General features: G+C 41.7%; 1 protein-coding gene across 1 annotated transcript; it reads left to right on the forward strand.

The window, feature by feature from the left end:
• Positions 1-10968: 10968 nt before the first annotated feature.
• On the forward strand, positions 10969-11910 carry LOC132583842 (olfactory receptor 5AP2-like). Its single transcript, XM_060255532.1, has one exon. The coding sequence runs from the start codon at positions 10969-10971 to the stop codon at positions 11908-11910; it is 942 nt and encodes a 313-aa protein (XP_060111515.1).
• Positions 11911-12913: the final 1003 nt, after the last annotated feature.

The raw sequence follows: 12913 nt of genomic DNA on the forward strand, positions 1-12913 counted from the left end.
CACTCCGCCGTTCCGGGCTCCCGCAGTCCTCCGTCTCCCCCGGGGTGCGCAGGAGGTTTGCGTGCCTCTGTGCCGCCTTGTCCATCAGGGTGGTGGAGGTTCGGGGGTTCCAGGAGGGCGTCGGGGTGATGAACAGTGCTTGGCTGCTCACCTTCTTTACTTTCCGCGGCTCACGGACGTCTCACGGACGCCGGAGACCCAAGGTTGTCTTTTATCGGTGAGGACTCTCGGTCATCGAGTGCTTCTTCAGCCATTCGCTTAAAAGTAACTCTCTTCCGATAAGCCCCGTGAGGATTAGTATCAAAATGTCAGCGAAGGAGCATTGAAGTTTCAAGAATGGATAGACTTAGATTGTTCAAAACAAAGTTTCCATTTATTGATTACATCAGTGCTATCCTCTACGCAGGTTCATTGATACTAATAACGAAGCAAGCACATGCATAGGCATTTATGGACACACATCAAAGCATAGGGGTTTTAAATCACTTACTCATAATAAAGCGGGTCCCATCCATTGAAAGTAACCAGTCTCCATATCTGTTATCTCCTCACATTCACAGCCTGTCTCTCCTCCCCTGCTGTGGCCTTGCCCGGTTCCGGCAGGCGCCTGGGAACTAGCTAGCTGGTTTGCACTTCAAAGACCTTTAGCACCTTAATCACCCGTCTTGTCTCCCCTTTACATTTCTTTAGTATTGTTGGGGTTAGTAAAGCATGGGATTGCAGGGTTAGTCAAAAGTAAATAAACATTTCAACTAATAAAGTAAACTTCAAGGCACATAGCTGACAATTGGTTCTGGTCTGACCTTCCAGAGCAACAGAAAACAACTTCTCATCATCTCTTTATGACAGCCCTTCCAGTACTTGAAGATGGTCGTCACATCACAGGGGTGGCCAAACAGCAGCTTTGGAGTCACATGCAGCCCTTTCACACATATTGTATGGCTCCTAGATGTCAAGCAGGCTTACTCTCAAGCAAGCATGTTGAGCATCAGGACCTCAGTCATTCTTTGAGTGCCGACCCATAGGTAGGCAGCTATTTCCACCATGTGTGAAGTGGGGATGGAGGGGAAAATAGGTTTACAAGCTCTTTTCCTCCACCACAGAGGTCACCTCGAGACCTAGAGTGAGGGAATAGAGTATAAGAGCTGAGGGAGCCGCTGGAAGGAGTGACAGAATTTAAGAGAGCTGTGCAGGGTTTCCCCTTATTTTATGGCTTTTGTAGGAGCTATATTTGCTAACCTTGGTGAGAAGGCAAACACAGATGCATAATGATGCAAAAGGTGGTCAGTGATTTATATGGTACAAGTGTGTTTCCTTCTCCCACCGGTGCCAAATAAAAATTCCTTAACCTTTCACTATGCTGGTCTTATGAGGACTGTTATTCAGAGCTTTTGTTTTTTTAAAGTCGCCTTTTAGCATGGTCATGTTGTGTGTGTATAAATATATGTGTGCATCTATCTATCTATCTATCTATCTATCTATCTATCTATCTATCTATCTATCTATCTATCTATCTATCTATCTATCTATCTATCTATCTATCTATCTATCTATCTATCTCTGTGCAAAGAAAGTATTAAGAGTTTTTTTTTAAAAAAGACGTGTGTAATATTTGTTCATGTCTTGTGGCTCTCAAACATTTGATGTGGCTCTTAATTTAATCAAGTTTGGCCACTCCTGTTGGCCACTCAGTCATCTTTTCTCTAGGCTAAACATACCCAGCTCCTTTCAGCCTTTCCTTGTAGAACTTGGTCTACATACCCCTAACCATCTTGCAGGATCTCTATGGGACATGTTCCAGCTGGTCTATATCCTTCTTAAATTATGGTGGCCAAAACTGAACACAATACTCTATTGGTCAGATTCCACCCAAAAATTGTAATCAAAAGGCAAATTAACATGACTAATTGCTAAGCAGTAGCCATGAGAAATCCATGTGAGAACACAGTATGTTCCAGGTCTACCAAGACTCTACCCTCTGTGTAATCACTGCCGCCAAGGAAGAAGGGAGGAAGAGCTTCATGGCTGCTTGAGGATATGAACCTGGCCCTTTTAACTTCAGCCTGATTAGGACCAGTTCACTGGTCAAGTGACCCAAGCAGATGTTTGGAGCACTAGGCTATACTGAGGCACCAACTGGCCAGTGTGGCTTGCCTTGTTGCCTGGTGGTAATGGACACAAGCCACATCCACCATTTCTTCCCAAGTCGCCATAAAATTGGACTTTAGTTAGTTAACAAATTTCTATACTTGGTAACTAGCAGCCGAGTGCAGGTCCATCAAGTCAGGTCATTTCAACTTCAATGTCATTTGGCAGTAGGAAAGGGGGTTAAGTATATATCTTGTGATTGCTCATCTATATGCAAAATAATTGTATGCTGCTGGATCAGCACATTTTTTTAAAAAAACAAAAAACCCTGACCCAATCTTCAGAAGTATTTTCTTTTACCGCAATATTTGTATTTCTCTTTTTGATTGATTGGGGCTGATGCAAACACAGCTGAGTCAGAGGGCAACTTCTCCTTGGATTTGCAATTGTGGCTGTCGGTTGCCAACTTCAGGATTGGAAATTCCTGGGGATGTGGGGCATGGAGCCTGGAGGAGGGGAGGAGACTCACTAGGGATGCAAAACCATTAGATCTGCACTCCAGGCCAGTAATTAAATTCAGCCTTCCAGCACTGACAGCCCAGCCTCCTGGTCCCCTTAAACAAAAAATCCTGCCTGTGGCCCCACCAAATTTGAAATTCTGGCTATGGTCCTGCAGTTAGCTAGTTCAAGCAGAGACCAGGCTTTCATTCTAATACAATTTTCAATCCTTCTGGCATATTGTGCTTGTGTATATACCAAGGCCAAGGGTCATTTTGTAGAAAAAATAGGTAGTGGATCTCATTAGCATATACCGCCCACCCCCAGTCAAAAGCAACCCGATGCAAGAAAGGTGAACCCTGGGTGAGCGAGGCCTGCTTGGGTTGGCTAGAGATTCAGCCAGCCTCAAGCTGCCCCCCCACAGTCAAAAGGCCAGCAAGCCACATGCTGCCCAAAATCACATAAGCAGTGGAGAAAGGGTGGCGTGCACTTCTCCAGGGGTTAAAGAGGGCTGATGGGGTGTGTGGCAAAGCTCCTGGTGGCTGGCTGGCTGCCTGCTCTCCTAATCCAGGGATTGTTATGCAGCTGCACCTACTATTCAATGGACAAGGTAGGTGGGAAGGAGGAGGGGGAACCCTCAGAAAGGTTCAGGAGTTGTACTCCTGTGAACTCCTGCTGAATCTGAGGCCTGACCAAGACTAGACCAAGATTTGACCAGTGGAAAAGTAGAGTGGATCTAACCCATAATAATTGAAGGATGGTACTTCCTTCCCAGTCGTAGACAGTAATGTTTCTCAGTTTCCCCAGGAGTTTAAGGCAGTTGCAGAACATTGAAGCATTCTGAAAGAATCATTGTGCGGCAATTATGAAATCCCAGTTGGCCTTCATTGGATGGGAAAGCTTTGTAAACTCAGTGCTTTCCTTCAGAACATTCAGACATTGTTCCACTTCCCTGTGCCATGAATCATGATAGACTAAACTGTCAAAGTGAAGGACACAGTGGATTAGCTTCGTTTAGAGCAACTCTGGCCACACTACTAAGAAACAAGAAGTAATGGAAGAATCTCAGTGTATAGAACTGTGCATGTTTGCATGTATTACATCATTGATTAGTGTTCTGTGTATTTCCACCTGTCTGCTAGTTCATGACACAATATTTTAGCTGCAAGTGGCATGTCTTCCAAAACAAGATTATTATTGCACCTACTCTTCTTGAGTTGAGAAGAAACCACATCACAAGTCAGCAGGAATCAAGGAGAATGGAGTAAGTGCTGCTTAATTATATCGTTTGACCACAAATAAACTCTCCCCCCCCACCACCATGAGCTTCTTGCTTTATTTTACAGGGTCTCAGTTTTTGCACCATTAATTTGGCAAAGCTTGTGATTTGATTAAGATACCAACTTTCTCACTCTGTAGCAAAATCTTTTAGAAAACAAAAGTAGACCTTGCAATTATTTAATGTTTTTACTGTGTTCCAAAATAACCAACTGTTCAGTTTAAAATTCATCTCAAAACAATTTTGAATTGCAGTATAACAGATAATAGCGGAAAAATCCAAGTAGCACGTTTGGTTCAGTTTGGCCCAGTAATCCTCTTTCTTTGGGTTTCTGTCATGTATGGCTTTTGTCTGCCAGGTGTTATTATGCCTGCCAGGCATAGCCTCAGCTTGGGTGGGTGGGAACATATGAAGCTGCCTTATACTGAATCAGACCCTTGGTCCATCAAAGTCAGTATTGTCTTCTCAGACTGGCAGCGGCTCTCCAGGGTCTCAAGCTGAGCTTTTTCACACCTATTTGCCTGGACCCTTTTTTGGAGATGCCAGGGATTGAACCTGGGATCTTCTGCTTCCCAAGCAGATGCTTTACCACTAATCCACAGTCCCTCCCCTTTATTGTACTTGAAGAATCCCTTTATTGAACTTGGGTTGGTTTTTATGTATCTCTCTATATTTTTAAAAAGTAATATTACAATTAAGTTTCTGTGCCTTTAAATAGGAAAAGATGTGTACTAACATGCAGAACTGCAGTTCAGAAAAACCTACCATTAAAACACCTCTGATTTTTTTCGACTATTATCCCAAATATGTGATGTTGCTTTTCAGCAAGGTAAAACTAACCAAGGATGGAATGTGCTGCTCATTCAATTTAATACAAATGTCATATTAAAATAAATGCAGCAGCATTACAATATTTTCCTCCAAATTGGAGATCTCGCCTGTATTCACACCAAATGATCATGCTGTATTTTAGTCAATTTGTTAATCGCATTGGATCCCACCAGCTTTATTGTTGAAGTTTTTCACTGAACATTTGACCATTGAAAAGGCTATATATGGGATCTTTGGACTTTTGTGTGGATTGGAAGCTATACTGAGGAGAGCAACTGATCCAACCTCATTTCTGTTTTGGTGAGAGCAAGTGTTCAAGTGCTGACTTTTATGTGTAGAGAAACAAATTTTCCCATCTGTTTAAAAGTATTTATTTGTTTAGAATATTGATAGATCACTCCATCACAAACAGTGTCTAAAGCAATGGAACAAAGCCGTAGTCAAGTTGCACCTTTAAGATCAACTAAGTTTTATTCAGAATGTAAGCTTTTGTGTGCTCTAAGCAGACTTCATCAGACAAAAATGGAATGGCAAGCAGCCCTAAAGCAGTATACAGTGACCACACACAGACACAGTGCTATATGAAATTAAGAGATACATGAGTAAAAAGAAACCAACACCAATAAAACAAAACAGAAGATGTATTTGTGTGTAGTGCCATCAAGTTGCAGCTAACATGAAAACTTCAATGAGGGGCTTTCAAGGCAAATGAGAAGCAGAGGTGGTTTGCAATTGCCTTCCTTTATAGAGTCTTCCTTGGTGGTCTACCTTCCAATTACTGATCCTGTTTAGTTTCCAACATCTGATGAGATAAGGCAATACTATGCTGCCTTCCCCTCCCCTAAACAGAAGATAGAATCAATTGAACCATAAAACAAGATAACTGTTGAAGATGAAAGCAGGGGCGGGTAGCTAAGGGAAGACTGCAGGGAAAGGATTTCTGAGCTTTGGTGTCGATATGCACAGGAAAAGCAGCAGCTAGGCTTAAAAGCATGAGGTTCATGCAGAACATTTTCTTTCCTCAGTCAATAACACTACAATTTTATTTAACATTTTCTTGACAGTAAGCCCCATGGAATAGACCTCAGTATCTTGATCTCTGAGTTGGAGTAGGATTGCTCTCTCAGTTGGCAAGACATCAATTTTTTTTCTTATGCAGAAACATGCTAATTTAGTAGTTTGGGGAGAGAATCACATGAGATCCATGAAGCTGCCGTATACTAAATCAGACCATTGGTCAGTCAAAGTCAGTATTGTCCACTCAGACTGGAAACATGTCTCCAGGTCTCTCAGGCAGGGTTCCTTCACATCACCTACTACCTGACTCTTTTAACTGGAGGTGCTGCATTTAAAGCAGCACTCCTTTAACTGGACTGTCTGCATTCAAAGCAGATGCTCTGCTACTGAGCCACAGCCAATTTTAGAATAAATGTAGGCAATTTACAGTGCCATCCTAAACAGAGGTATGCCTTTTCATTGAAATCAGTGGGTTAAAAAGGGACATAACCTCTTTATAGAACATAAGAGAAGCCATGTTGGATCAGGCCAGTGGCCCATCCAGTCCAACACTCTTTGTCACACAGTGGCCAATACACACACACACACACACTGTGGCTAATAGCCACTGATTGACCTCTGCTCCATATTTTTATCCAATCCTCTCTTGAAGCTGGCTATGCTTATAGCCGCCACCACCTCCTGTGGCAGTGAATTCCACATGTTAATCACCCTTTGGGTGAAGAAGTACTTCCTTTTATCCGTTTTAACTTGACTGCTCAGCAATTTCATTGAATGCCTACAAGTACTTATATTGTAAGAAAGGGAGAAAAGTACTTCTTTCTCTACTTTCTCCATCCCATGCATAAACTTGTAAACCTCTATCATGTCAACCCGCAGTCGATGTTTCTCCAAGCTAAAGAGCTCCAAGCGTTTTAACCTTTCTTCATAGAGAGAGTGTTCCAAACCTCTAATCATTCTAGTTACCCTTTTCTGGACTTTTTCCAATGTTATAATATCCTTTTTGAGGTGCAGTTACCAGAATTGTACACAGTATTCCAAATGAGACCTCACCATTGATTTATACAGGGACATTATGATACTGGCTGATTTGTTTTCAATTCCCTTCCTAATAATTCCCAGCATGGTGTTGGCCTTTTTTATTGTCAAATGGAGACCACTGTTATTTCTATCAGCTGTGACCAGACAACAGTGGCAAATTCCCCCTCAGGGGAGACACCTACAGATCAACCTACTCATTGTTCCTTGGAATCAACAAATGTGTATCCGGTGGTGGTGTCTGGCTCCATCCCTGTTGGAGTTCAGAGACCCCAAATGGGTGTATCCCTAAGTAACAAGGGTGCTTTGCCTTCTGCACTGGCTGTGCTGAACCACTGTGTGGTGCCAAACTCAAGTCTTACCATCTCTCCCATTACTAGTAGTCAGGCTACTTCTGAGGGTTTTTGACCAGAGTGCTGTAAATGTGCTTTCTATTATTTCCTGGAATGTGGCGGGATGGGCGGGGAAACAAGGGCAATCCGATTTCTATGGTTTTATGAAGCAATTTGATGTGATTTGCCTACAGGAAGTTTGGCTTTCCTCTCCTCCCCAAGTAGATGGCTTCAGAGTCTTTTTTACCTCTGCAGTTCCTGGTTCAGGAAGGGGCAGACTCAAAGGGGGTCGTCTCTCCCTGATTTCCACAAATCTGTCCATCATGGTGGAACTGCTCCCTGCTCTGGACCGTTACACTCTGGCAGTTAAATTAAATCTTATGCCTACTCCGTTAATTATTGTGAACATATATTTTCTACCGCCAGTTGGGCTGGCTGCCTCTAGGCAACTGTGGAATGATTTTGAGAAATATCTGGGGGACATTCAAGAGGCTTATTCTGTTGCACACATGGTCATTTTGGGCGATTTTAATGCAAAAATGGGTCGAAGTGATTTAGAGTTGTTTAGCAAATTTGGTTCGTCCCCCCCCCCCCTTTCTCTGATCCTTCCCCCCCTGTGTAAGCGGCTTTCCAACGATCACAGGTGTAATCAGCAGGGCTTCTTATTGGCTCAATGTTGTATTAAGTATGATTTGTTAATCTTAAATGGCTCCTGGCCGGAGGATCACCCTGCTGTCTGCTCCTACTGGAAGGGAATCAAGCCTTCTTTACTAGACTATGTTGCTACCTCCAGAGCTATGCTTACAGAAGTGCTGGAATTTAGGATTATTAGTAGATCTGAGAGTGACCATCTCCTGCTGTCACTCAAAGTCTCAATTGCCTTGCCGTTTAAGTCTAGAGAGATCCATCACCCTTCTGACCACTTAAGCCCTGTGACTGGCTGTGTAAAATGGTCCAGCAGAGTCAGTGCTAAGATCAGGAATCTCTTGGGGTGTGAACAGGTGATGGGCCTCAGGAAAATGATAATGGAGAAGGAGGGTGACATCGTTTCGCATTATAATGATATAACTGCTGCCCTAAAGCCTACTCTCTCCTATTATACGCATAACAACACAGTTTTGAAAAGACGATCTTACGAGTGGTATGATTCAGAATGCAAGTCCTTAAAGAGGCAGGTTACAGCTGGCCTGATTCTGGCAAGGGAATCTCAATTGACGGCTCACTATTTGCAGTTAAAAGTCCTAAAAAACAATTCAAGGAACTTATCCAACATAAGAAAGAAACTTTTATTAAGAAAAACTGGGAGGCCCTGATCAATGCAGCATGGGACCCAGTACTGAGCCCTGAGGCACCCCACTGCTTACCATCCACCACTGCGAAGACTGCCCATTTATACTCACTCTCTGCTTCCTATTAATTAGCCAGTTTTTGACCCACAAGAGGACCTGTCCTTTTACTCCATGACTCTCGAGCTTACTAAGGAGCCTTTGATGAGGAACTTTATCAGAAGCTTTCTGGAAGTCAAGGTAAACAACATCTATTGGGTCCCCTTTGTCCACATGTTTGTTCATGCCCTCAAAGAACGCTAACAGGTTAGGGAGGCAAGATCTTCCCTTACAGAACCCATGCTGTGTCTTCCTCAATAACTTGTGTTCATCAATGTGCCTACTCATTCTGTCCTTGATAATGGTTTCTACCAAATTTCCTGGTATTGAAGTCAGACTGACTGGCCTGTAATTTCCTGGATCTCCTCTGGAACCCTTTTTAAAGATGGGGGTGACATTTGCTATCTTCCAGTCCTTAGGAACGGAGGCAGATTTCAATGAAAGAGTACATATTTTTATCAGGAGATCCACAAGTTCAACTTTGAGTTCTTTCAGAATTCTTGGATGTATGCCATCTGGACCTGGTGACTTATTAGTTTTTAATTCATCAATCAGTTGTAGGACCTCCTCTCTTGTCACCTCAATCTGACTCAGGTCTTTCAACACCACTTCCAAAATTAGTGGTTCTGGAGCAGGCAAACACTTCCCATCTTCCACAGTGAAGATGAAGACAAAAAATGCATTCAGCTTCTCAGCCATTTCCCTATCCTCCTTCAGTAATCCTTTTACCCTTTCGTCATCCAAGGACCCCACTGCCTCCCTGGCTGGTTTCCTGCTTCTAATATATTATATTTCCTGCTTCTAATATATAGGATTGCACTGTCAGTACTGCATTGTAGGGATAACCATGAACTTAACTAGCTGTGATTTCATCTGTAAGATTTCTAACAAGTATTCAAGGATTTCATGTCTCTCAATAGCTACTAGACATGTTAACTAAATTGTACCTCCATGGCAGTATATTTGACAACTGCTGAGAAAAAAACAACAGGCATAAGAAGAAATGTCTCTACTATTTGGTACTTATAATCATTTGAGAAGCAGGTGAATTGCAATTGTTGGGTACAGAATGCTGGCCTAGAGAAGCACAGCTCACTCGCACTTCTCTGTTGCTTCTCTTCACCCATCTGAAAGCAATTATTTGAAATATTTGTCTTTAATCCTATTTTGCAGGTTTTATCTTTTGCATGTGATCCCTCCTCAAAGGAACATAGAGAGGTATACATTTAAGTATCCAACCCCTCTTGTATTGCTAAAAATGTAAATTGCTCAATTTTCTAATACCATCAATCATATTTTTGCAGGACATTGCAGAGGACAATGGGCCAGTAGACTAAGAGGGAATTTTTTCTCTCTCTCCCAGAATACTAGAACTTAGGGGCAACCAGATAACTTGATGGAAAATAGATTCAAAATGGACTAGAGGAAATACTTGTTATTCCATGGGTAATTAATATGTAGAATCTGCTGCTAGGAGATAGAGTGATGGTCACAAGCAAAGAAAAATGTAAAAAAACAGATTCATGGAGGGAAGATTCATCCTTGGCAACTGATGAGAAACTCAATATTTGGGATGGGCACAAACTGGAGAAATGCAGTTTGTGTCAGTTCGTGGCCAAACCACAAACTGAAATGGGAGAGTCGATCATGAATTGAACTAGCTTGTGTTTTGTGGCCCAACAAACCTAACTGGAAGGGACTGTAGACCTTTTTAACAGGGTTTGCAAAAAGCCCAAAAAACAGTTGACTGGCGGGAAGCACCCTGCTCCCTGGCACTCAGCTGTTTTGTGCTTTCTTGTGCAGTCCCTTAAAGGGTGGTTCTATGCATGTTTATAGCTACTCTCTGGAGTTATTTTATTTTGAAAGCTTGGTTAGGTTACATTATACCTAAGAACATAAGCAGAAAAATCAAAACTTCAAATAACCTCATCACAGTCATATACTCACTAGGTTCATGGTTCTGCAAATCTGCTTCCACTATAATCTCTGCTAGAAGCATGTTCTACATGATGGAAGCAAGAGAATGGAAAGGCTGGTCAGAGTTTGCTCAGTAGCTGTGCTGAGTCTATGGATCAGCTGCTCTCTGTGTTTGATCTCCTTACCTTCAAAGGGAAGATTAACCCCTTCCCAAAGGGGGGGGCATAAAATTGACTGAGAGAAATGGGAAAAACTGATAAACCTTTGTTTTCAACTGTCTACAACTCCATCTCATTTTGTGTGTATATTCAATAAAGAAAAGAAATCTCTGTCATTTTATGACTTTTATATTCTGTGCCATTTTAAAAGTAGGTTTTCAGAAAAGAAGGAGATGGGGAAAGCAAAAGGGTGATGATAGCTCCCAAAGCTATGTAAACATTGTCTAAAGATGGCCACACTGATATGGAAAATGTTGATTTTTTTATTGTGTTCCTAAGCTAATTTTATTTGAAAATATGAAACAACCGTCCCCCAAACAATATCTCCTCCACTAACATATATCCCACCTATTGTTCTTTCATAGATGGAGATATCACATCAAATGCTGAAGAATGCCACAGTTGTCACAGAATTTATACTCCTGGGTCTTTCTAGCAACCCTGAAGCCCAGCTCATTCTTTTTGGTCTCTTTCTACTTATCTACTTGGTGGCCCTGATTGGGAACACTCTTATTCTTCTCATCATCAGTTTCAACAAGAGACTCCACAACCCCATGTATTTCTTCCTGGCCAATCTCTCTGTCATAGACATTGGGTATACAACTACCACTGTACCCAAGATGCTAATGAATTACCTCTCCCAGGACAAAACTATCTCTCTAGCTGGTTGTTTCTCCCAGATGTTCTTTTTCATCTCCTTTGGAGGCATTGAATGCCTCCTGCTGGGTGTCATGGCCTATGATCGATATGCTGCCATATGCCATCCATTGCATTACAGTGTGCTCATGAGACCCAAAATTTGTATCTGTTTAGCAGCAGTTGCTTGGATTTTAGGTTTGGCTAACTCAGGTGTGCACTCTGGCATGATGTCTCTTTTGTCTTTCTGTCGGGACAATGTCATTCAGCACTTTTTCTGTGACATCCCACCCCTTTTCCAGCTGTCTTGTTCTGACACCTTGACCAATCAAATTGCTACTTTTATTGTGGGTGGAGGGGTAATAATGGGTTCCTTTCTGGTTACCCTGGTGTCTTATGTCTACATAGTCTTGGCCATTCTCAGAATCCGCACGAAAGAAGGGCGACTCAAGGCTTTCTCAACCTGTGCTTCTCACCTCACTGTAGTCAACATCTACTTTGGCACTCTCATCTTCACATACATTAAGCCCAACTCCATATACTCCCAGAAGCAGGACCGAGCATTGCCTGTTCTGTATGGTATCCTTACACCCATGCTTAATCCAATCATATACAGCTTGAGGAATAAGGATGTGCAAGGGACACTTCGGAAAGCCATGGGTAGGACTTAATAAGATAAAGTGGTGAATGTATAAGCCACAAACAGTTGCGGGTAACCTCCTTTAGTGTTGGTATTGAATTAGCATTCAAAGCATGTATAAACAAATTAAAATGGTCTAATGAAATGTTATAATAAATTAGCCTTTAACATTTCATAAGACCATTTGAGTGCATTTAATACATGCATTGAGTTCTAATTCTTCAATTCCAATGCTAAAGGAGATTACCCACAACTGTTTTTGACTTAAATGGGTTGCTATTTGAAGAAGAAGGAAGAGTTGCATCCAACAGAGAGATTTATAGCCAAATCTACAGATGACATAGAGTGGGACACATGTTAGAAGCTTTCATTTTAAAAACTACAAAGTTTCAAGCAATCTCAATCACTTCTGCATAGCTGATATACATATTTAATGGTATACATAGTTAAGATGTTTACATTAGTGGTATTTTTACAATGGTATAACACTAGACAATGTATACAATGTTTAGTTAAGTCTTGTAGGTGGGTCCCTGTGCTATATCATAAATCACTTTTGAAATTACAGAATTTTTTTTTTGAGAGCTAGCATTTGAGGTGTACTGGGTTTGGGATTTCTATAGAATCTTTAATTTTTTTAAATTTTAATTTAATTTGCGATTTATACCCCGCCCTATCCCGCAAAGCGGGCTCAGGGCAGCTTACAACATTAAAATGTTGTAATAACAAGCAATAAAACATAAGTTTCAATCTAAAGTGTTTGGAATGCCTAAAATCTGGTTGATGAGATCAAATATAACCCCTCCCCCCACCATTAACCCCATATGATACTGTCAATTGCTGGATCTCAGAATTAATAGGCTCTGTCCATAGTACTGAAACAAGAGTATTGAGTTAACATTCTTCAGTTTTGCTCCACAGTTATAGCACATGAAGAGACGGCAGAATAATCAAACAAAAATGTAGTAGAATAAGAATTCTGATTAATATTTCCCAGTGCCATTCCCAGTACAATATTGTGTAGCCAATCAGAA

Source organism: Heteronotia binoei, chromosome 15 (genome assembly GCF_032191835.1).
Source record: "Heteronotia binoei isolate CCM8104 ecotype False Entrance Well chromosome 15, APGP_CSIRO_Hbin_v1, whole genome shotgun sequence".
NCBI lineage: Eukaryota > Metazoa > Chordata > Lepidosauria > Squamata > Gekkonidae > Heteronotia > Heteronotia binoei.

What these genes read in the sequence shown, in the direction of transcription:
- LOC132583842 (XM_060255532.1), top strand. Translation starts at nt 10,969, where the DNA reads ATGGAGATATCACATCAAATGCTGAAGAATGCCACAGTTGTCACAGAA.